Source organism: Corvus hawaiiensis, chromosome 3 (assembly GCF_020740725.1).
Source record: "Corvus hawaiiensis isolate bCorHaw1 chromosome 3, bCorHaw1.pri.cur, whole genome shotgun sequence".
Classification (NCBI taxonomy): domain Eukaryota; kingdom Metazoa; phylum Chordata; class Aves; order Passeriformes; family Corvidae; genus Corvus; species Corvus hawaiiensis.
The window spans coordinates 117,813,189-117,839,613 of record NC_063215.1 but is presented as its reverse complement, the minus strand read 5'-3'; the positions used below and the strand labels follow the sequence as shown (position 1 = coordinate 117,839,613).

General features: G+C 38.1%; 1 protein-coding gene across 12 annotated transcripts in view; it reads right to left on the bottom strand.

Moving 5' to 3' along the window:
• Positions 1-26,425, bottom strand: part of USP34 (ubiquitin specific peptidase 34) — a 112,737-nt gene that overhangs the window by 69,300 nt on the left and 17,012 nt on the right. For all 12 annotated transcript variants that reach the window (XM_048297363.1, XM_048297370.1, XM_048297368.1 and 9 more), the window contains exons 2-8: positions 25,865-25,952; positions 22,085-22,505; positions 16,878-16,928; positions 16,566-16,715; positions 12,277-12,344; positions 5,068-5,260; positions 2,093-2,154 (exon numbers count right to left, since the gene is read on the bottom strand). In XM_048297363.1, coding sequence (XP_048153320.1) covers positions 2,093-2,154; positions 5,068-5,260; positions 12,277-12,344; positions 16,566-16,715; positions 16,878-16,928; positions 22,085-22,505; positions 25,865-25,952 — 1,033 coding nt within the window. The remainder of the gene's footprint in view (positions 1-2,092; positions 2,155-5,067; positions 5,261-12,276; positions 12,345-16,565; positions 16,716-16,877; positions 16,929-22,084; positions 22,506-25,864; positions 25,953-26,425) is intronic.

Below are 26,425 nucleotides of genomic sequence, written 5' to 3'. Positions count from 1 at the left end.
CCGTTGGAAAATATTTGCTAAAAAATCCTGATATCAATTCTGAGCAAGGAAGAGCTAGGACTAACTGAAAGCTGTTTTTTTTTTTAAGATACCTCCCGCAAACCCACCTTATCAAGATACAGAAGGAGAAATCCCAAAGGTTGACAGTTCCAAATGCATCTGGAAAAGTCAAAGCATATAATGGGGATGACCAGACATAATGCAGAACATCTTCTTTTGGCAGATCTGCAGAGGCTACAAAGGTACAAAATAAAACTTCAGACTTCCTTTCTCCACTAAGGAAAGAACACAGGAATGAAAAGCTTTCCTTTTGCTGCTCATTCAGTCACTGCCAACTCCCTAAGTGCCTTTTCATCCAAAAATTTCTCATGAGCAGAGTCTGTAATGAGAGGGAAGCTTTGTACTGAACAAACTGGAGAATTGAGACATTTTCCCCATCCTCCTGCTCCAGCCCTTTCTGATTATTTGGCTGGAAGACATCAGTGATTCCAAAAGATATCTGAAGATGAGCAGCAATACTTGATACTGATTTGCAACCACCTTTCAGGTGAAACTCCAGAACAACTGTAATGCTGATTTTTTAAAAAAATCACATACTACAAAAGTGGAAAAGAAGGTTTTCTGTTCGTGCTGCATTCCTTTCAAATGACAGCCTGTTTACAGATGCCCCTGCCAAGAAAGTAATATCCCAAAGGAGAATTTGACAATTTCCTTCAGCTTTAAAATAACTCTGATGCTCTTGCAGAGTACATCTGCTCTTCTGCAGGGAAATTTAACCACTCTTCTCTTTTTCCACATTGATAACTTTTCTTTTTTACATATGACACAGAAAATCAAACAGCTTTGTATCAGGTTTAAGTGGCACAATCACTTGTTACTGTTACCATGACCTAAAAACTACCTCTGTTTCATATTATCAGTGCGAGGGAAGGAGAAGAACAGGATAAAGCTGAGGTTTGTCAGTCCCAGTGTAACAACTCACCCATGAACTGGCAGTGCCGTGTAGGAAACACCCCAGCCGACCTCACATTCCCAACATGTTCCCTCCTGGAGTATTTACTATTTAATTCTTATTCCCAGGGTATTTCCACATCTTCACGAAAGCAAAAGTGCCTTAGATTTTGATTCTCTCTTTTAAAATACCAACATACTCCCACAAATTTCTCTTCAAATATCTATGGTGCTTTTTACATGAAATCTACGGAACTGTGGTCATGACTGCAGCCAGATTTCACTACAAATAGAACTATTTGTAATTAAAGTATCCAGACAAAAGCAAGATACTGCTGCTGCGACAGACTTCCCATTAATGAGCAAAAGGTACTGGAGAGTGTGTCAGTGGCCCCCAAGATAAACAGAGTACATCACCCCCCAAGAGAAACTTTAAAAGTATAGTATGAGTAAAATTCTATAATTTAAACACTTTGCCTGTTATTTCACAAGAACAATTATTTCAAATATCAAAATATGTATTTTTAATTTAAATTCTTGACAGTTATAACATTAAGTTGAGTTATTACAGAAATGAACATTTCCTGGCTGAAATACAATCCCACAGGTCAATCTTCTTGAAGATTTATGTGAGTCCTTTTAAAATTGTTCAACACACCCAAATTATACAAATAATGGCTTTGAAAAAAAAACCCAAAAGCACTGCCTCACAAACTCAGTAGAAAACTAATAACAAGGCTGGGAGCCAGTGATGGCAAGACAAGTCTTGGTTAAATAAATAATCCAGAGAAATGAGAAGATGGTAAAAATTGTATGAAATGGATATGAATTAGCTGGTTCTTATTATATATCACAATGGAAATAATAGCCCATTATAGGTATTTATTACTTCAGGATCTACATTTTTCTAAAGCTTACCTTGACTCTACACTTTAATACAAAAAAAAAAAAAATCCAGAAACATTTAGAAATATTTTATAGTCACCATTTAAAACCATTTATTAACCCCCTGATTAGAATATTTCTAATCAATGTCTCAGATTATCACTGCTCCCCCACTGTGTATAAACCATAGCAACAACAGAGAAGAACTGCAAGCATAGGAAACACTTGAAGTATTCAGAATAAGGTTCCTACTTACGTTTCTGTGTCTGAAACTAATGACTCATTATTACACACATCATTGAAGGTATGAAGTTGATTCTATGGTTAGAAAAAGGAAGAAAAAAATTACAATTTTATCCAAATATTTGGTGAGGTAGTTTTCTTGTATTTCAAAATAGTATTAGTGACATTAAACAAATTTTTATAAGACTTTATATGTTTTTCAGTAAGTTGTTTAGACAAAATTAGAGAATGAAAATCAGGTATTTTTACATGAAATGAAACTTTCAAACACGTCTGAACTGATAAATTTAAGACATTACAGAGGAAAAAAAAGCCTGTTAGAAGTTTTACATCTCTTTTCCACTTCTTCCCTCAGCATCACCTTCCAGACATAGTGATGGCTCTGTATCCAATTCTTTGCATGTACATAACATCTTTTTAAAGATTCTAAATTATGCAATAGAACTTATTTGGCATCTTATTTTTGAAAAAAAAAATTTAAAGGCACAGTAATCTGATTTTTTGAAGTTAAAATTATACTTGTTGCGTAACTTCATCAAAATATTTACTCCTTTCTTGAAACAAATCTAGTACATGCACTCTACAATTCAGGTGAATTCACTAATCTTCTCAAATCTTTACACACAGACTTATTTGTGTCTAATCTCAACGATTTTCAGGGGGCAAAAGTGGTTTTGGAGAAACAAAATGGAAAATATGCATTGAAATTGGTGAGACATGAGAGCCTGACTACACAATTATTAATAGATTGGTTACTAATAGAGAATTTCAAATGAAACATATTTAGGTGTGGAAAAACAGATGACAAGAACTTCAGGAAAAGGCTGTTGTGCCCAGTTAGAACTGGGTCACATAAAGCAGTGGAAGCTCACTGACTTTTCTGAAGATTCACCTCCATATGAAAATGTTTTGAAAGGGCTCAAAGAGTGACAGAGTCTTGAACTGTTCCTACCACCAATTTTAAATCCAGGGTCACCATTGAGCAACACTTCCAACACTAAATCCTTCTCCAAAGCAATTCTGAAAAATATGTTCTTTTTCATGTTGGGATTTGCAAACAATTTTTACAATAACTTCAACTAAAAGCTCAGAGTTCTGACACAGCAGCACAAGACAAAGCACATGTGGGACAGGGTTGAAACACCTTGCTCTCCCTCAGCTCCTAACAGGTTTTTCACTTCAAGTTTTGTTTCCTTGAATGCCAGAGGGAATAAAACCCTTTTTCATTTTTTACTATCTACAAAACATGGTCAGAAACTAAAGGCACCTGTGCCCAGACACTCAACTGATGCAGCACAAATGTGGCAGGGCAGTTATGAAGGACACAAAGGGAGAAAGGCTTCAGCAAGGAACGCTGAGCACTAAAAAGCATCTCCCGGGTCTCATCTCCAGAGCCAGGCACCAAAGGACAGGAAAAGAAAGTCCTATTTGTGAGGCAATAGTAGAGAGAGAAGGTATTTTGGAGCTGAACCACCTCAACAGGTTACTGAGAGGTGAAATGGAAGAGAAACAAGGTAACAACAAAAATAAAACTTTCCATGACTTGAATGAGAAAGAGGAATAAATTGTCGCAGTGTTCCAGAGCAGTTTTAAAGACTACTCACATAAAAGAGACAGACTCAGTAACTTAGTAGCACACAATATTCCATTTTTACAAGCTGAAAACTATTGGCTTTCATCTAAAAATACTGCAAAATTTTTCTTCTGGTAATACATGTTTGTTATTTAAAAACTCTCATTTTTACAGCAGTATTTATCAATCACAACAGGTGAAAACATGTAACTACTTAACACAACTTCACACTCCCTTAAGTGAGCTAAATGCCTGAATAAATAAAGCAGTTGATGTATTCTTATTTTCGGACTTTGTTTTGGCAAGGATACACAAAAAGACATACACTGGTAGTTGAACAAGGAGCATTGTATAAAACCAAAGGAAAGGATTCTAAATCCTTTGTAAAAATCTAATCTAAAAATCTAATGCAATTGAAACTATGTAAAAGTGGAAATATATTTTAAGATCAATTATACTGCGTGGATGTAGCCCACAGCCTTTTTTCACAACCTAGTAATTTACCTGTATGTAAATAAATGTTTACTTTGGTTAAAAGCCAGCAATAATCTGATTAAAAGTACTTACAGATCTCTTTAAATTGCCCTTTATTCAACTGAAAGTACTTCTATCTCTAACTATAGTGAGAAACAAAATCAAGTTTAAGTAAACTTGTATTCAGTGACAGTCCCTCAGTGATTCCACATCATCAGTTAGAAGGGAGAAGGCCAAATATGTTTAGAAAACACAAAACTGAAAAGGCTCAGATGGATAAAAAACTTCACTTTTGCCCTCCTGTGGGACCGTTAATGGCTGTAGGAAGCCATGACAAATCAAGAATGCCCAGTGTCTCTTGCCTGGTGCAATGTGCAGTATTTCCATGGGAAAGGGAAAGATGGGGATTTTTTTTGGTTTAATTGTTTTCTATTGAATGCTGTTGATATTTACCTCTTCAATTCAGACTTCTGCTAATTAATGCAGAAATGCTCTCTCTCGAGAAACAGACTGTACTAACAAACAGAAAATGAGGTTTGTGCAATACAAAACAGCAGCTAATTGCAGCAGAGTCAAGATGCTGCAAAGGTAAAAATGCAAAGAGATTGAAAGCCTTTCCAAACAACAAATATTGCCGTGGTAAGGGACTTCATTTCAACACAGCTGTCACAAACCATGGTTCTAAGCGTGTTGTTTAGCATGTGAATTGTTCAGGTAACGTGAGCCAGTTCCATATGGTGCAGAACACAGCCACCACTTGGACTCAGCTCTCAGCAAACCCTACACTCACCATCATGACTATAATTTCCTAAGGCTGCATGTAAGAGGATCCTGCTGCGTTCACACATTAAAAAACGCCCTCCAAACAAGCCTGTAAATCGTAAATTGCGACAAGAAACACTTTTTGCTAACTGTAATTGATATTTTTTAAAAGTTCTTACTGTTATTTGGCTCAGCCCAGCCAATCTCATTGTTAGAGTTGGTGACATGAAGTATTTGAATGCAAGATCAAGACTTTCTTTATCAAAACACAAGGCTGTATCCAAGGGTTCTTTCACTGTGCTCCACATTAAATCTGCCATGTTCCGGGCCGCACTCTGCCGCAACTCCTGGTCTGACAGTTTACATAAATACCTGGAAGAAATTACAAAAGGAAGAAAAACAAAAAGGGTATGATTCAAACTAGAATGTTCCTGGAGCACCATCTTGATTCTAGCCAAGACGTACGACCAATAGCTCTAAGAATATTCAGCCTTAAAATACCACTATCGGAAGTCGGCAACAATGAAAGAAAAACACCAAGGAAAACCAGAAATATGTAAAATTTTTTACAAAGTAAATAAACTGCTAAAGGATTTCAAACAAGTTAAGTCTTTTCTCTTGCAGTCATCTTAGATGAAGGCTCATCTAATCCTGCACAGTATTCTCTGCAAATGGAAGGCATAAGAAATAATTACTTATAAAAACTAATTTACAGAACCTGGTGGAACCTCAGTCTTACCTAAGCAACTACAAGACCAACACAGAGAGAATCTGGAGTGAAATTCCCGTAAAGTTCACATACAGAACACCAACACAACTGAGAATTTCTTCTGAACAGAAAAACGTTTAGAAACAAGCTTTCCTGAGCTTATTTTGATGCCATTAAAGACGGCACACTGAAAGGTGCATGCATATGAAGTTAGCATAATTAATTTTTTCTGCTGTACTTCAGCGTTTTGAAGTTTCAGCTACATCCAAACTAGATTTAACTACACAGAAATGCGTTAAAAATCCATGTGTTTGACAACCTCAGCCTGGATCCGTCCTTGGAGACTGGCCAAATAGATGGATGAATCTTTTAAAAAACACACGAGATATTAAACTACACTTAACCAGATTTATGCACCATTCCTTTGCATTTACATCACATAAACATCAGTAAATTTTTTTTCAAAAGCAAAACTACAGGCCCAGATTCTTATTTAGATTATGGTTCTTTTTCACAGCTCTTGTGTAGAGGCCTTAAAATAAACACACTTAAATGATACTTAACACTGTCAAACAGAGAAAAGAGACTTCAGTGCAAATAATCCCAGAGTCTGGAGATGTATGACAGGAATCACAGGAGAACAAAAGAAGGAACATTCCAGGCTAAGGCAATCAGATCCTTCCCTGTTCTTAGTTGTGAAATTTGTCTTCTCATGTGGAGCACTGGAAATCAAATCCTGGCAAGAAAGTGCTACTTTTGTGCTACGGGTTCTAAACAGAAGCAAAGTAGGGATGGAAAGGGAACATTCATTTAAAAAGTCCAGCAGCAAAGCAGGCCCAGTGACCTGCCTTTAACCTACAGACAGGTGAGAGCAGTTACACTCTGAGGGAAAAATGTCCTGGTCTGTGTTACCAAACATAATTATTTGTGATGAGCAAATGAGGTGATTTGTCATCAGCAAATAGTGATGACAGCGCTTGTGTTCCAGCCACCATCCATGTACGTCCTGCCCTAGTGACAAAGGGACATCCTGCATCTCTGCCCAGCTGTGCCAACAGCAAATCAAATATTGAGGATTTATTTTATGGGGGAGGCAGTGAATGAAAGAACCAAGGCCATAATTAAGCTCCCACACCCAATCACAAAAAAGCAGGTACAGGGTTGTGGGATTTTGGAGTTGCTGTCTCTGGAAATGTTCAAGAAAAGGGCCGAAGTGGCACTTGGAGACATGGTTTAGTGGTGAACATGGCAGTGCTGGGTTAAAGGCTGGACTCAGGGGTGTTTTCCAACCTTAATGATTCTATGACTCTCAGCAATATCAGACCAATTTCTCTCCCCATTTTTGTATGCAAATTCCTATCAGCCCTTGCTCCCAGAGCTTTCCCATGTCCATAATGCACATCAAGTCAGAGTCAGTAGTTTGGTGAAGCATTTCTGAAGATCTCAGGCATGTTCAAACACATCATATGAACTCTCTCATTTTACAAAGGACAGATGAGTGTTTGCATGCACTGAGCAGGGGGATGGACACACCCACATAAACAAAGCAAGGGCGCTTTGCTGGCTTCACTCAATTTCTGTAACAGGACTTGGACCTGAAATCTTCCTCATACTACAAAGTTTGGTGAAGTTACTACATGAATCTAGTTTATAAAACAGAACATTTCTTTTTTTACTGCAATATTATCAGTCTAAACCTACTTTCATTTACCCACATTTTTAACCTGAATCAGGCTTGTGTCATATTTTCTGTATTACAGTATTGAGAGTGTGTTGTTAAAAAAACTGCAAGTTATAGTAAGTGAAACTGTGGTGTAGGTGCATTTTCATAGCTACAGAAGTACTTTAACAAAACCTTCTGTTTTGCCAAGGCCCTAACGAAAGCTACAGAGAACAGAGCACTTGTCACCACTCACTCAGCCCAGGTATTTGACACAACTGTTGTACTAACCAGTAAAAAAGCAGAAGATGGCAAACTTCTCTTTAGAAGTGTAACTGCAGCCAACACTAGAAAATTTATTGGCACTGCTACACTGGTCATAAATCAAACATGATCATATCTTTACTAGAAAGATTAAAACCACAGAAACTTGCAGAGTAGGCCACACCTCCTTTTTTATTGTGGAAAGACGCAATGGCCTAAACCTGTCTGCATCAGTAACATTTTATGTTTTTAGAGGTATAACATTATTATTAACAAAAAGGAAATCTTTACCGAGCACTTGGCAATTAACATCTTTCCCTACACTGACTACCTGTAAATTTGCTGCATTGCCTCATGTAAGAACAGTGGAGGCAAAAGGTCTATTTAACCCAAAATAGCCACTCTAAAAGCGGATTAAAGATTTACCCCACGTATAAAAAAAAATGGATGAACCTATCTACTACTGTGAATTCATTTATCTCTTTCTATTTATACTTTTGGCTTTCTCATTAACCTGTGCCAGTCAGTTTGACAATTATGCTGGTGTGAAAAACAAACTCCTTTCACTTCTTAAATCTGCAACCTGACAATTGGGTGGCACATTCTCCATTCCTTGTTTTTCAAAACCTGTGAATTACCATTTCCTACTTATTATCTTCATATCATTCATACATGATATGAAGCCCTGTCAAAAAAAAAAACCCTCCTAGACTGTCTCTCCTCTTCTCAACGTAAATTTTTTATTGCCACCTTCTTTGTCACACTTCCTACCACCAAGGTAGTTCTGTTATTATCTGCAGGATGGAAGGATCAGAACTGTATAGACAGTATAGAAATGTGAATGTGTGACTGACTCATATAATGGCTTAATAATAGCTTCCATTCTGTCCTTCATTACTTTTTTAATTCCTACATTTTTATCTTTTTGAGTCTGATGAGCATTAAGTCTTAAAAGAAGAGATGAATGATATGACAGGACCTGTGTAATCTACTTAATCTGGAGTTTTTACCTAAATGAGACTTCCAGAATGAAACATACCTTTTTCATAAATCTGCAAAAAGGATACTCCACGTTTATAGGACCTGTCCTGCCAGCCTGGCATACTTCAAATAATCAATTCATATATAAAATCTACATTCAATTTTTTAAAATATCGGTTTTAACCTACTTAAATTATTTCATTTTGCTGTATTCAGGGATAGAGAGAGTTCAGTTTTAAACATGCAGTTCCATGCTAATGTAACGCTTACAATCACATCTTATGCTTCAGGACTTCAGCTACTCAGCTGTGAAATCATCTTTTTTTCCTTTAATCTGACTCCTTTGGACCACAGCTGCAAAAGGGCATCCAGCAGAATGAGTCAGTGCTTCTCAAGTGTCTGGTTATTGTCTTCTGACCTATCTATTCTTTTTACTTTAAATTTTCAGATTTTTTGGAGGATGGAAATATTTTTTGTGATTAAAACCTTCAAGGCTCATTACAAGAGGTTTTCATGACATGTAGTAGCAAGGAGTAGTTTGGGTACTCCCATAAAATCCATCTCAAGATGAATATTTTTAACAGGAGAGTAATTTGAATTCTCTCGGCTGCATTTTCTATGGGAAGCACCATGGATCAGGAATTGTTTGGAGTTTCCACTTCCTCTGCAGATACCAGTGCTGTGTGCACCCCATGCCACAGCCACACAGGAGCCACTGCCACTTGGAATTTCCTCCCAATGTGCTCCATCACAGAACGTTCTGTTTCTGCTTAACTGGGGCAGAGACAGGAATCCTTCGCAAAAAATGTCTCAGATCCATCTTCAAGCAGGAGACAGCGAGAAGGGGATGAGAGCAGAAAGGGGTGGAACAAAATATGCTCCTGGTCAGTGCTACTGCTGCACTTTCTAAAGGACAGAACTCTTCATGGCACTTTCAGTCAACAGTCTCACCACTGAAAAACTGCCTTCAAAACACCACTGGTGAGAGCTCCTGCACCCTTGAGACATTCAGGATTTGGAACCCTGAAGAGCATCTCTCATCTCTGATCTTGACGCACAAAACAGATGGAACCAACACCTTTGTTCATAAAGAGACATCATCAACTCACCCTCATTTATAACTGCAGGAAGTCAGGACTTACTTTCTCAAGTCACTTTTTCAAGTGTCTTTTAATGAGAATTTTGCAATTTTAAATGCAGAATTCTAAGGTATTAGGATCAGTAAGAGCTTCCTTCTGAGGAGGTCAGAATCACTTTGCTTCCTTACTGAAAGATGTAAATTTTAATTTAGGTAATTTTCAATTTAATCCTTTATTTCTTTCCCAAACTGCTTAAAAACACAGGCCCCTCAGAGGCAAGATGTGAATGTCTGTGCTCCACTGGCCAGGCAGAAGATAACATTTATTCATCTTTTTCTAGGAGCAGCAATAATGACAGCAGGATTGTGCCCATGATCTCTGCAAATTCCAGCAGTGGTCTCCTCTCTACAAGTACACACACTTTGCTGTTTCCTTCATCCACTCCTTGTGGAAATAACCGTAACATAAAGGGTAACCTCAGCTGACTAAAAGTTCTGCTAAGATGCTGGTCAGGTGATCTCTCTTGCTGCTCATGCTGGTCAGCTCTGCAAAATGTACTTCCTGCAGGGAACCTACAGGAGCAGCAACTGGAACTAAATCAGAGTCCCAGGAGCTCATTCTAGACTGAAACCTCCTCCAAGCCCTCTTAGTTTGCAGGGCAGCAGAAGCTCTGCAGGATTTCTTTAAAAGGTGCTGTGCTGCTGTGCCCAGCATTGTATCCCCTTTTTTTTTTTGTCTTTTTCCTGAAGTAAAAGCAGACGGAGACCCAGAGACCCAAGCTGCTAAGGCAAGATCTGTAAGTTTGATAGCCACGTGGGGTGAGCTGCATCCATCAAGAGTCATCTTTCCCTGAAGGCATCTGTGTTCACTTCTGTCCCACATAAAGGTACAGCACTAGAGGTTATTTTTGCTCTATGGCCTCCAAGCTTCAGTCCCACTCCATAAGCGAATCATCACTAAAAAAGCCCTGGATTTCATAACACTGAGAAACCTCAGATCCCATCAGGATTCAACTGTGAAAAATAAAAACTGGGAGAACATCCCCATCCTGCTCTAAACCAGGTTTTCCATAGATGTATCCCGTGTCAATGTTACCTGATTGATGTAAACCTACTGTAAATTCTACAAACAGACATCAAGGGCATTATTTATGGCAAGAAGCTGCTGACAAATCACATTTCAAACCAGATGCGAATATTCTAATGGGTAAAGAGGAAGACATGAGAACTCCCCCAAAAAAATCTTCTATACATTCCAGTGACCCCAATTACAACTGGAGTTATGAAATAGAAAATGTTTTAAGCATTACAGGATGACAAGCAAGGATTAGCAACAAAAACTACAGGACATGTTATTCTGTCTCCCTCAAGTAGTTCCTTATTATCAGCCTAACTCTAACTGCTGATGCCTCAATGCCCTTTTTCATTTCCATACATTGCAAGAAGACAGGGAAGGCTCGTGACCAAATTCCCAGGAACACCAACAAGCATTAATGGAATATGTATGGAGACAAGCACTTGAAAATCCTCTGCCTGCTCTCTCTTGACTGCCTCATGATTAATGATTACCTTTATAAGATTTCAAAGATAGCACATCAGCATTAAAGGAGTGCACTTGGCTGGACTGTAACTCAAGAGTCATGTGTTTTAATAAAAGATCAAAATACTCTTCTCTCTGCTGGTATGATTTTAGTAGAAACCATAGTACAGCAAAATAGATCGACAGCCAAGCCAGTACTTAAATTTTTACAGTCAAAATAAAACCAGGCCATTTTAAAATATGAAACAATTCCCAATCTCATTGTTCTGGGAATCTGTTTGTTGCCAATGTAATTATTTTTGTTGAGTGTTATTTTATACTGGTGTAGTTAAGACAGAATAATGTGTGAAGGCCCAGTTTTTGCTATGACCAGTGTAAGCACATTTCTAACATTACAGTTAGAGGAAATCCAGAACCCTGGAGGAGCTGTGGACCGATGCAAAAGCAGTGGCCTGCATCAGGAAAATTTAATGTTGGGCCACTGAAAGGGGAATTAGCTGTGACCACACCCCTCCACCTCCAGGCAGATACACACAGAGATAATTTCATCAGCAGCTCACTGAAATGTTTCTATTGTCCTGAGAAACCCAATAAAAACAAATTGCTTGTATAATTAAATACCCTTACAAGTACTTCAGTTTAAAAGTGTTTTCCATGATAGACAGCTTGATAGAAAGGAAATCTTTGGGGCTGGATATATTTAGCTACATAAAAGTGTGAGTAGACTTTTGATCGCACTTCGGTTCCTGCCAGCTGGAAACACCGAACATCAGAATGTGAAGCTGTGTTCAAACTCAGGATCTGAATTCTCGGTGACTGCAGATTGCTCTTCTACTTACAGCATCTCGCCGCAAACTCGATGTACAGTTTTATGAAGGTATCACTCTGAGGGAGACTGTGGTACAATTGAACCTGACCCAACATGTCAGAATGGGGCTGGATGTCACACTCAGAATGTTCTTAACAAGATTGATCTGATCGATACTGAAATCCGATGCAAGGAGCTGCCCAAACTAACTCTAAACATTACCTTCACCCTCCTTGTTGAAATGACAGTCAGAGCACCAACCTGTACAATTAAAAGTGTATCAGCTGCAATTAGAAATAGGTGCCGTCAAAAAGCCCCACAAGAAAAATTCTTAAAATAAAAATTTACCTGATAACGTAAGTCCTAAAGGGTATAATGTGCTGCATGACAGCAGGGATGTGTAGCCATATTCTGATCTATAATGCAAAAACATAAATAGATAAAAATTTCATTAATGACATTTAAAGAGATCAGCAAAAAACTGAAATACTGTCGGTACATTTGCACATGCAACCCCCCTTTAAGAAAAGGCTTTCTTGGTGGTTTCCATTCAACTCCTTACTTTTCTAATTTTCCAAACTGTTATCTGAGGAATGCTTTCGTGGCTTATAAAGAGGATTTGTATCTTTCCTGCTAGTCAACTGGAAAATACAAACTTTGTATAAATAGTATCATACTGCCCAGGTGTCTCATTTTTTTATTTTCTGTAATTTCTTTAGTAGGAAAAACTGCTACTCCACCTTGTGAGTTGTTTTTCTTTTCTTTTTTCCTTAAAACGCTACATGAAAATTATTCCACTCTTTTACTTCCTTGCAAACCACTCCTAAACCAAGTACCATTGACTTGTGTTGTTTTCCATCTCAGGGCTTACATATCCTATAAAATGTTTTACAAGCAGTGATTAAGCACAGTTTTTTACTACCTTATTTGCATTTCTCGTATTTACCATTCTGCCTTTACCACCTTAGCAAAGCTGAATGCAGGAAGAAAATATATGCAGAGGAGAAAAAACCCTTGAAACAGCTACTTAGCACCGCTGTGAGGAAAAGCACCAACCAAACAACTTCCACAGGCAAAGTCAGAAGTGCCATCTGCATTTCAAACAGGAATTCTGAGCCTGCTAAACCTGTTACTCCGTGCCAGGTAAGGGATGGAGCACAGATGAAACAGCAGCAGCTGTTGCTCCTGCCCACGTAAATTCAATCATGTGCACGCAGAACCCTTGTGAAAAGCAACCCTGTCACTCACCCAGGGCCCTCTGCATCCCCACCTCTGCTCTTAAAAGAATTTCAGCTTTGCAACTGATGCAAGAAAATCTGCCTAAGGACTCAAATCCACATGCAGAAAATGTATATATTCCTCCTTTTTGACGGGAGAGAAAACTATTAGGCTGCAGTCAAACTTATCACCAGTTTCTTTTCAACATTTCCAGCATTTGCCAAGGAACTTTCTGAGTCAGTTCTGACAAAAATATTTGCAGGCTCACTTTTTACAAGGCAACAAGCACTGCACAGAAACAATATAACCTACTTTGCAAGACAAACCAGCCAAATCTTCACACTGCAAAAAAGACCACATTTGGAATAAGCCTCTGATCCAACTGGCAGCCTCAAGAAGGAAAAAATGCTAACATCCCAAAGATACAAAGTGTCACTAGAAGATGCTTGTTCTAGAAACAGGAATTAAACAACATTTTGACAAGGAATTGCAAGGATGACAAAGATACTACTGTGGTTACACTATTTGATTTTTAACACCATGTACTCTGCTTCGAATACAGTATGAAACACCAAAGAAAATACATTTCTTTGTGAAATAAAAGTATGAAATGTTATCATTTTGTTTTTATAGCTTTCACTGTTCACAGAAATTTCACTCTGTATCAATTCAAACTCGTAAGTTGAAATCATGCATCTGTAAACTTGTATTACACACAACCTTCAGCCTCAGAATTCAATTAATGCATCATTTCATATGTTACAAATGAAACTGTGATTTTGAATATGGACTCACATTTGCATACTAAATTGTTTAAATGACAGAAAGTAACATATATAAAATTACATCACCTCGCACCTGTAAAAAGACAAAAAATAACATGAAATTACATCACTTTTTGTTTCCACCTGCTTTTAAGACAAAGTATTCACTGCATCTGTTCTGTTCTCAAGTTTCAACGAGTTTTTTTTTCTATTATTTGCTCTTTATCAGAGGTAATTAATTGCTAGAAGGTAGTGGCTAAAGAACTCCTTCACCTTACAGACTTGAAAATAAATTCCAGCATGGATATTTCAAGGAATCTTTACAAGAATGGCTACTTAACTGCCATTCTCAAGAGCTACTACAGCTGTGAAAATGCATTTAAGGGTTACTACACACTGTGGTCTCGCTTTACACATTGGGAACAAGTTAACAATTGACGCTGCAGAGTTCTTATTGGAATAAATATCTCTAAATCCCATAAAATCAAATGCTCTGGGATAAAACCAAGTCAGATTAGCAGAGTTCTTGCTGAGACCACCAATTAACTAACCCTTGCTCAGTTTTGTGAATGCTTCTTTTTGTTTTAGTGGAGTTTGGTGTATTGGTCCACAATCAGAAAAATTTATTAAATTATTTATATTTATCTAACTGATATGAACTATACAGTGAAATGATATAAAAACCAAAAGAGAAAGAGAAACATTATAACAAAATCCTAAGTTCGTGCATCATTATAGAGGGGGAGAAATACCTTTTTTTTTTTAAATATTGGCAAGGTAAAATGTATTTTGTCCAAAAAATTTGCTGCTTCATTTGGCTGTAATAAGTATGTTGCATTTGAAAGGCAGCAGCAGTGCTACCAAGTACACTGAGTGACATCAAAATGCAGCAAGTGGATGAATAAAGCACATTACAGCTGGAATATTTTCTTATATTTTCTGTAGTGAACTGACATATAAATAACATCTAAATATAATTTTTTTAAACAGTCTTCCTCCAGCTCACACACAGATTTGCCAGCAAAGCCAGAGAGAGTACAAAAGAAAGGTGCTCGCTGAATGGGAAAGGATGCAATGCTGGAAGAGGCTGAAGAAACAGTTCTTTTGGTAATGGTTTGGGTTGAATTTCATTTTATCTGCCAAGTTTAACCATAGAACTCATCTAAAACAGCTGCAAAAGCCAGCTTAATGGGTTACCTACTAGAACCAAAGAGAAATGCAAAGTTGCTAAGTAACTGAAAGGAGAAACTTGGCTGAGAAGTATTTTGGAAGAGGGCACATCACTAAAAATAAAGAAAATAAACAATTTATGTGGAGAAAAATAAAGACTTTCAAAAAGGAAAAAGAAAAAAGGCAGTTGCACTGATATGGGATACTCAGGAAATGGGATTTGAAGTCAGAATGCTGGTTTAAAAACATGCTGGTGTGATAGGGAGCTGCCACTCATTGTTCAAGCAGTTTTGCCCCTTCTCACAAAAAATAAAACAAAAATGCAAAAACGTTTTGTAACCAAAATTTCCTTCTGAACCAGAATAAGCTACAAGAACACAGCTTTCAGCAGATGGTTTGATGAGGACTGCACTGACAGCAGCTGGAGATGAAGAACTCATCAGCTCACACAAAAAGGGCCAGAAGAGAACATAATCTCACAGGCTGAGAACATACCTCACAATCAAACACATAGGGAGGCACTGCACCAGCCCCCCTGGGCAGCTTTAGAAGAATGGAGCAGACCATGGCCTTGCCCATTTGGTCTCTGACCTACAAGTCAGGAATTACCACACTAAAGGATCAGGAGAGTGGGATACAGATCCTCAACACCAGCTTGATTTCAATCACTGGCTCCCTCTGTGCTAAGCCATTCCAGTATTTACTCAGAACATCCTCCTGGTTGGAGGATAACAGCAACAAGGAAGGGAAGATGTGTGGGAGGAAGGATCAGATTTTAAGTATTTAAAATTGCAAACAGTGTCAAAATGATGTCAAACTCACTTTGTACAAGGCATAACAAACTACTGGTTTCCTTTTTGCCCATCCCCAAGACAGGTCACAACTTCTACCCTCACATTACACCAAGTCTTCATATGTCCTTCAAGGACTGGGTTTTATTTTTATCACCAATCTCCTTCAAATCTCCACTAAAATCAGTTCGTAATTCTGCCAGACAAAAATCCCTGAGATTTCAAAATGCAGAAATGATGGAGGAGATGCATTCTAAAACTAAGGGGGAAAAAAGATGATTACCTCTATGCTGCAAATGTGTATAATGGTATAAAATCACATGAAATTGAAGCGAAAATAAATCCTTTGGGCCTCATAGGGAATAGCTGAGAAGTTAGAATACCCTAAAGAAACTGAAACCACTTCCACGGCACAATTTCAGGGACAGAAATGGCCTCTGACAACATTCTTGTATGTATCTTTTGGGGCTGTTACAATCTTCCTATCTAGGTACGAACTTGGAAAACTACTTGCGTGCTTCCAGGAGATGCAGAAGGTTTGGACACTGAAATGCTCTACGGATGAGCAAACCTCATTCCCAACACGGAAAATTTACAGCCTTTTTATCCCTCCCTGGTCCCACAGAGTTCCTCCAGACTTCAGATTCCTTTCACTTTTTGTGCTCAAGTCACAGAGTTTAAAGGGAATACTCACATTAGACACCACTGTGATAAATGCATGTGCTATAAGAAATGGCAGCGTCTCGGGGGTTCCGTACTCAAAACAATCCTTCATGAGGGAAAGGCCATTTTTTCCACAAAACAGACAAACATAACGAAGCAAGTGCAATGGTACTTCTACATCCTAGAAACAGTCAAAAAACAGGAGAAGAATCAATAGTAGATCATTCAGACATACAGGAAAGTCAAAAGCTACATTAGTGTAACACAAATCCATACAGAGGAATGAATATGGTTATTTTAAGTTTCTAGGAAATGTGCACCTATTTAAAAGTGGACAACTTACATTCATATCACAGAACGCCCCTAATATATTGCTTTCTTGAGCAGAAATATCCTGTTTAAAGAAAAAAATTAAAATTAATTCAAGCAATAAAAGCACATTTATAGAAAAAAAAAGCAACTGCCACTTACCAGGTATCACAGTCAACAACAGAAAAACCAAATTCCTAATGCAGAGGAGGACAGAAGCTCAAGCTTTGCTCCACTTTTACAATGCAAAACAGACTTTTCTGTACTTTTTACCTCTGCTAATATATATGAATACACAAATATACTTAGGAGAACATTTCAGCAGTGGCTCTCAAAGGCTGGATTAACAGATTATTCTTCAATCCCACCCCTGTTGAGATCACCAATTTTTTTAACAGGAATATGGTAAAGGGGATAGTTTGTCACACCAGCCTGAGAAATACAGAACACAACCAACCCAGGGACTTTGGAATGCAATTTCTAATAAACATGAGACATTTATGCAAACATCTGAATTTAGATGAAAATCCAGGACATCCTACAATCCTACATATAATGATTTAAAGGGTTAAAATGTCAAAATATTCATTGCCATAAATATTAAAAATCTTTAATTTCAACTACTATATTTTTATATATAGTACATATACTATATATATGTAGTATATATTTATTTTTAATAAATGCCACATTTTTACAGGAGTGAGCTAAGTGACGACGGGGAAGGAATTGTATCACCATATCACTCTGCTGGCTACTTGCTGCAACAAGAAATCTATTTTCTGGAAGCACTAAACTGGAAAGGGTTTGGGAAAACAGCTTTTCTTTTTAATGTCTACAACATCCACTTGTTGGGCAGTATAGAGTGGGAAGCTTCCTTATTAGGGCTGTAACTTATTGTGGGTTTCATGCACATTGCTGGGGGCAAAAGGGCACTGAAGGTATAAAATGTGGCTGTAAAACTCTACATTGCCATGGATACTTGTAGGTAAAGGACACATTCCTTTTCTTCTCACCCCTCCATGCCAAACACCCAGTACTGATAGTCACAAATCAAATGCAAGTTTAACATAAAGTAAAGTTTTTAAATGAAATTTCCTGAATATATTTTAAATAGCTGTGTAGGAGTAAGCTTCTTAGAACTGTACCAGAGGATGCTGGAGGCAAGCAATTTTGGATGGATTAAGTGTGATACAAACATTTTGAATTATTCAATATGCTCATATTATAGCTAAGCATTTATTTTCTTTTTTTTCTTCTGCTGAACTCTAAGTCATGCCTGAACTCGTGATACTCTACCAGTTATTTTTAAAACAGCTTTGAAGGCAGTAGGTGGTATGTTTTTAAGCAGCAAGAAAAGGTGTTCAGTGCTCTGCTCATGAAAACTGCAGAAATGGTGTGAGAAATTTCATTAGTTTTCTTGAAAAAAGCAGATTTGTTGCCAAGTGAACTGCAGTTCTTAGAATGCAGAAATCCCAAACTCACAGAGGGCTGTTGCATGAGTCCTGCAAAGCTTGGAAAAGGCTGCAGTTGAGAGACTGAGTCTGGAAATGTGACTTCTGTTCTTGCAGATGGGAAACAGAACAGTCTGAGAGTTCCTTAAGCTCGAGTTTATGAGGAAATAAGAGAATTCCTCATGAGAATCTAATACGGCATTAAATCCCACTATCACTTCAGCAGAACCTCGAGCAGCTCCCCAAGACCTTTACCTGGAGAAAAGCTGCAGAGGGACTTTGGAGAAAGGCAGGCAGGGATAGTGTTGGCCCAAAGCCATACAGCAAAAAGAAAAGGGGGAATGGCTTCAAACTGCCAGTGGGCAGGGCTAGATTTGGGATTAGGAAGAAATTCTTCCCTGTGGGGATGGTGAGGCCCTGCCACAGGTTCCCCAGAGAAGCTGTGGCTGCCCCATCCCTGGAAGTGTTCAAGGCCAGGCTGGACAGGGCTTGGAGCACGCTGGGATAGTGGAAGGGGATTGGAATGAGATGAGCTTTAAGGCTCCTTCCAAACATCCCATAATAAAATGTACTGGCTGAGGTCTGACCTGGAGACAACCTTGGTGGAAAGCACAGACATCTTCCAAGAAAACATTTACTTGAAAAGGAGAAGCAGAGAGCACAAGACCCCAAAGAGTCAGGGATTGCAGCTACAGACACCTCAACAACTGATTTTGTTTCCACTTTCATTTCATCCTCTGTCAAGATCTGCTAAATGGTCGGGTAACTCCCTCCACATTCATCGTTCATTCTGAGACAGTGCCAGGTTCACGAGTGCACTTCACATTGTTGCTTCTTTCTCTACAGGATTTTAAGAGCCTCCTTTTATAGATTCTTTTTTCCCCTCCTGAAAGTGTCCATTGCAGGTATTTCACTTGCAGCACAAAGTATGAAAAGGATAGGGCATACAGCCATAAACCACCCTGTATGCAAGAGTTCTTAAAAATATCCCATTAAAAAAAAAAAAAAAAAAAGTATGAACATTTCTCAAAAAACCAACCAGATTTTTAAAAGTATTTTGAGTTAATTTTGTTTAGGATGAAAAAGAGACACAAAGGCCCCTCTGGGCACCAAAAATATTGACAGATTTTAAGAGAGATGTGTACATGGGCCTTCTGGCTACCAATCAGGCTGTCATGGTCTTCACTCTCACTTTAGAGATGTTGCAAGGGACAAAAGCAATTCTTAGCCTGTATCATTTAAGGAGAGAGCTGGATGATCCTGCAGGTAGAAACCTTTTTGACTACAACAGATCTTGCTTTAGTGTTCATTTTAATCCAACTTTATGAAGTCCTGAACAAGGGAAAGCCTCCTGCTTCCACATGAATGTTTTTCTTCTCCACCAGACAGCCCAGTGTAAAATGGCTTTGGCAAGCAGCTGAGAAGAGGATCCAACTTCAAGACTTGTCTGCTACCATTAAGAACAAAGCCCTTGGAGGTGTCTGCAGAGCAAAAGATAACAGAAACACTGCTAATTGTTACCGTGGGAAAGCCTCACATTGGGAATTTTTAAATGGCAGCCTAAGAGGCCATTTCTAGGCACAGTGAAACCTCAGTGGGTGTGATAACTCCATGAAATTGTGAAAATTCACCTGAAGAATCTAGAACAAGGAATTTCTAAAGTCAGCCAGAGTGGAGACTGGAGTCTGTTCTGGATCAGCAAATTTCCCTTTTTCCAGGGCAAACACAATGCTTAATGGGAAAGGGAGAGAGCTACAGCAGCTTCTCCCAACAAATTCCTGGCAGATTCCAGCTGTTCAGGAATCTGTTTAACTTACCAGTATAGATAATGCACTTAAACCAGGGACTTTTTATTTTAGCATCTCTTGAGGACTGAGAGCAAGCCTGATTTAAAATAAGAAGTGCTCTTGTTACTGGGACTAATAACTTGTCTCAATTCAACTAAGATGTGCTCTAGACTGAAATCCAAAATTAAATTCTAAACCTCAGTGAGTCACTCATGGGAGTAGAAAGTTTTGACATTAAATAGCTAACACTACTCTAGAGTAACAGAATCCTAGTGCTGTCCAAATACGGAAAATATCAATTTGTAAGAAAAATTATTGATGCTGGGACCTTTGAAAAGCAAAATTAAAAACCTCCCCCCCCCCCCCCCCCCCGCCCCGCAAGGTACACAAATACGGCAGGCTGGCACACCTCCATAATCCAGACCTGCAAACACACCAAGTCTAGCAGAAAGGAAAAAAAATTTCCCTTACCTGCCTGTAACTCAGGAAAGTGGTTTTCATTCTCAGCTTCCCCTTAACTTGTGTTTTTAGGATAGCTAATGAATGTATTAGATAATTCAAGTGATGTGTAACAGTACGATACATATATAATATACACATTAGTATGTCTGGAGTGCTGGGCATCATCACAGTACAGCAACCTACAGCAGATCTGGATCTAAATCACTCCAAGGCTGCACACCAAGGGAAAAAGAAATCCCATCAGGCACTTGGAGATTTTCTTTTGATTGTTTGGAAGTGAAATTCAAAGAGAAGGAAAAAACCAGAAGAAATAGTAATTTAAAAGAATCAGGTGGGATAGTCCACAGAAGAGCTGTTCCAGGAATTGTTCATTCCACATTCCTCTGAAGCCAGTCTTAGTACATGTCCCACAGGAGTGCAGAAGATAAATCAATTCACTTTATATCTATACACACACACACTTGAAACTACCTCTGTTAACTTACACCCATATGGTTTGGAGTAGGACAAGAACCAAAATCCAGCCCACCTAAAAAACCCACTGTGTAGGGGGTTTTAACTACATTTATGGTCAGATATGGCAGCATTCATTCAGTAAGAACTGATCAGATGTTGTGACCACCCTAACTTACATAATTGTATCTGACCCGGCATCTTCTCATTTTGGACTTAAGTTTATAAAGCAAACTTCACCCCTCAGAGCTCCAGTGAGCTCCCACAACTCTCTAAATAAAAAATAAAAAAGAGTAGGTTGGCTGCACTTTAATTCTCCACTTTGACATTCTCAGAAGTTTGTTGGATAGAAGCTTTTCTTAGAAAGTGAACTGTACATCTTCTTTGCATACAAATACTGTAAAATAACTGTTTACTTGTTACTAGACTACCACAAGTTGGATCAAAAGCCAACCTTTCCAAAAACGTGATGTTTCCACTAGGAAATGCTGACACCATCATACTCATTTCAGAAACTGTGATTTAAGCATGGCAGGATTTTTGAAAATTTTTCTTTTTTTTTTTTTAGAGGCAAATAGGGAAGATGTGAATAGCAGCCATAACAAATATCAGAGAGAAAAACCAGTACCCTGGAACAAAGCAACCTGTGCAAAGCTAAGTTATTCCAGTTGATTAACCAGCTGTTCTAACAAGTTTGGTCTTGCACAAAGTCTAGTTTCTGAAGCTTTGCTTCTAGAACCACAGATTGCAATGAAAAGAAATTAATAAACTGTTAATGGGTTACCTTCTGGAAGAAAGGCCTCCTCTTTTTGCCTTCCTGTTATTTAAACAGTACAATAATTCAGTGTACAGTTCCAGCCAACACTTATCAATGTATTACCTATAAAAATTCAGCATATTTTAAAGAAAGTGGAAGAGTATGCGTCATTTTGAAAGTTTCTCTGGAAAGTTCTACTGAAGTCAACAGGAGAGCTGAATGTGCCCATCCCGTGTGAAAGCAACAAGCACCAAAAGAATCTGCTCATTAACGAGAACAATTAACCTTTCACCAAATAATTCCAGATAGACACAAGGAGAACATGTACCTCTATTGTGGGATGAGTATTATGCTTATAAGCTGTGTACAGAGGAAACTGAATCTGAAAGATTTTTGCCACACACAGCAGCAGCTTCTCCTTCTCATCAGTGCTCCATAAGCCAAAAGCATCCGTGCTCTTTGTGGGCTCCTCCTCGCTCAGGATACAAGTTCTTGCGGAATCAAACTTTTTCTCTAGAGATTTTTGTCGCTCTCCATTTTCTTCTTCGTGAGACTCTCTTTCTACATTCAGGGGCTCATCAGCATGATTACTCTGCTCTGGCCATGTTGAATCTATATTAATAGTGCAATGTTTACAGAGCTGGTCCCGCAGAGCTTGGACTTGGGCAATCACTAAGTTAATAAGCGCACAAACTACTTGGTTAAAGATCTCCAGATGTTTATACTCCTTGAAACAGCACAAACATTGTCTGTAAGAAAACAGAAGAAAAACATAAATAAAAATTCCTACAGTTAAAATCAGGCAGGTACTTAACCAAGAGAACTCTTCACATTAAAACATGTTAAACAACAAGTTATTTGACAGAATCATAAAATAAAGGAAATCCAAATGAAACAGACTCTACCCAGCAGCAAGTGGGAGTCACAGAACCCTCCTCCTCGAGAACATCCCATTATTTCCAAATGCTTACCAAAACTATCAAGTAACTGTTATCATTGAGCAGCTGCTACAGCAAGTAAAATATAGAAAAAAAGTCCTGTGGGCAAGGTCACTGTGCTACTGAAGAAGTCACGTTTTTCAGTATGTTTCTGACTCCGTTTCCTCATCTGGCTTTCTCTGTTGCTCTTTACTGCAATAAATCATCCTGACATTCTTGTCAGCTGTGTAAGAACTCGTTATTGTTATTTTCAAATCAACAGGGCTCCAAAGTAATTTTATTTTTAATGAAGTATTTAAGTTCACTTCCTTTATCTGCATTTGCATGGTGATCCCACGCACATTGATATCCTTTATCCATCTAGGAAAAAGCAGCTCAAGTATCTTCAGTACTTTCTTCACTTGGCAGGCTCAGAGATTATTCCCCTGATTATCTACTGACACACTGCAAAGAACAAGAGGGAAAAACCCTACACCCTTTGACAATATCATTAAAAAAATCAATTAAATCATGAAGTTCAAAAACTCTAACATATCTCTAGTTGTGGGCAAGGATAACTATGTATGCCAAATAGATTCTGGGTGCATAAACCCCTAAGGTAGGTACTCTAAACCTATTGTCTGGGAACAGCTGCTTCTTCCATACAAACAAGCACTTCCCTCATTCTGAAAAAAAAAAAAGGTGGAGGATATTCCTGTAAAAGGATTTAAATCCTGGAGAACACAGAAAAGAAAGCCATCATTGCATTGTCCTTACAGAAAATCAAAACTAAAGGCTACGTGCTTGTAACAGACTCTGGGAGATGGACTCAGCTCTTTCTTACTCCAATTCTGCTACATAAACTGGGAGCTTTCTTGCAGCAGAGATCTTCTCCACCTTCTGTTAGATGAAGAACAATGGACTCCAGTCCACAACCAGAGTTCTGAGATATTAAAATAATATAAAAATCACATGTACCATTTCTAAAAGAAATCAGCAGACAAAAGATAGGGCGAGAAATCATCAATAAGTAGCAATTAAAAATTTTTCTGCAACCAAAGCATTTCACTGAGAAACTGGGATTAACAAATTTTAGTTTTTAGGGAAAAAAATCAAGAGAACCCAGAGCTGTGACAGGTAGAGGGTGCTGCCTCTCTTGATGGAACACAAACATGCCCTTGAGCTACAGCTCTTAAAGCACATACTTTCTGAATATAGACATTTATTTTTTTTTCAGTGGGTTAAACAAAAACGTAACATTCAGGATTCCCTAATTCCAGCACAGAACAGTGACTGAAGCATCTAAACCCTTTTGTTCCATCTTTGCAGGAAGAAAAATCCCTTTAATATTGTATAAATGGAGTGTGCCCTTACCCATGTGAAAAACACTCTTGCCATTTACTTGTAAATGTATTTCCATATTAACAAATGACAACAAGGGACTGCAGGCAAAACCCAGTGTATCCTCAAGCGTTTATCCTGGGGGAAAATTATGTTCAAAAGGTCCACCACTTATGCCTACAAATTACTGCCCACCTCGGGTATAACAAATCATCCTCAATAACAATGAAAACAGTCTGGTGAAGACTTCTCACATATTGGAGAATTCTTTTCCAAGACAGAGGTATGTGCAAAACCTCTAAGTCTTCCTCTGTTGGAATGTGGAGCTCACAGGAAGAAGAGCTCCACCAAAAATTGAGAAGATCAATAAAAAATGAGCATGCTACTTCTTTGAACGTAATGATTTCCAGAAGAAAGCTAAAATGGAAACACTACATGCAGATGGAAGAAAAAGGTGCTCTTCAGGACGTGTTGCCAAATGATCTTCTGAAGGAAAGCAGAGATTTAAACTGCAGACAACAAAGTAAAAAGTGGTTTTTAAGGAAGGCCTCAAACTCAAAACAAGCAGAACTCTCAAAAGCCCATTTGGCAGAGTAGAGACAGGATATGAAATTAAAATGTCAAGTAAAACTCCTTCCTGTGACCTCTTTGTTAGATTCTCCTTTAAACAGCATAAGGACTGCTCTCCAGACTTCTCCAGTATGAAACCACTACATATGGAAGGTAACAAGGAAACCAGAAGAAAAAAAAGAGCTAAATGTTATCCAGTCTTTATTTTTTTTCTTCAGGTTGGATTTGTCAAGCTGTAGAACAGAACAAAACTCTGAACAGATGATGACCTGGAAAACTGGGTTGCAATTGTTCTCTGACAAACCTGGGATCTAGGACCTGTCACAAAATGACAGGAGTCTGGTTTCTGTGCCTGCTGTTTATTTTGATTTAAAAATTCCTTCTCTGTGTCTAAAAGTACACGGCTTTTAGAAGAAAATGAACTTAACTTATAATTTTTGGGCAAAATGAGAAAGAGGATGTTTCCACTTTCACAGGTATCCAAAATCCATTTTTTTTCTTTTGGAATCTTCTAAATACCCAAATAATGTTTTCCAATTTATCCTCTACATGCTTCCCCCAATATTTCTTATGACTTAGTGGATTCAGTTCGGTCTTAAAACTACTGCTGAACACTAAATTCCAAACATCTTTACTGTAGATTCTTTCTAAAAAGTAATATCCATATACTTCCTTGTGCTGAAAGAAGTAGCTGAGAAGTAAGAATAAACTATTCTTAAGCACAATAGCTGATATCATAACTTTAAAGAAACAATCCCAAAACAGTAATTTAAATACTAGATTAAAAGGAATAATGTAGTTGATTTAAGACAACCATGTGCAAAGCATTTTCTTTATCAATTTAGTAGCTATGGGCTGCAATCCTTCAACGCCTTGACTCAGAGTATTAGGACGTGGAGGAAAATTTAACATGATGGTTCCATTCAGTCACCTTTTTTAAAAATCTTCTTAGCCTACCCTGCCTCTGCAGAAGACGGTCACAAAATTTCACGTTAAAGCAGCAAGGCACATTGTTTGTCACCACAATATAGCTATTTGTTTTTCTACACAATTATTACAGCCTCCAGAATGCCAACTGCATTCAAAATATGCTTTGCCCAAAATGCACTGGGTAATGAGTTTATTTTTATTTTCTAAGTAGTAAAATAGCCTCTACTCCCCAAGTATCACTTAGCTACACAATAATAATTTGCTAATTCTAATCACCGTACTGTATTTTAAAAAGGGAAACTGCTGTTGAGATCCAGCATCCTCAGCATTCAAACTCAATCCAAAATTACCTTTGCGTCCAGGAATTGATGTAAGCGAATATCTTGAGGGCATGTTCCTTTCTGAGCTGCAAAGCATCACCACCTTCAATGTCTGATACTAAAGAAAACAAAAACATAAATACATCAGGAAGGAAAAAACCCAATGTGCAGTTGCTCCGTTCTTATTAGAAATTACCTTTGACAGCACAAAAAATAAATACTGAAGCAAAACCACGTAGATTTGGTTAAAAGAGGTAAGGTTTAGATGCAAATGACTCGAAAACTCTTAGTGCACAATGTTCTTGAATACCACTGCAAAAATTCATGATTGAGACCAGACCCTTCTTGTAATCCTATTTTTATGAAATATTCCTCATAAGCTTTCTGGGAACCCCTATCTGATGTGCACTTTCAAGTATGAACTTTCAACAAGTTTACTCATTAATCAAATGCCTTGGGTTTGGTTTTTTGTTTTGCTGGGGTTTTTTTTCGCCCTGATTTTTAAATGTCTGCATTTGAGATGACCATGAGACCTCAATTTCCTTTTCCTGATCAAATAAAGACTGGGAAAAACAAGAAAACAAACAAAAA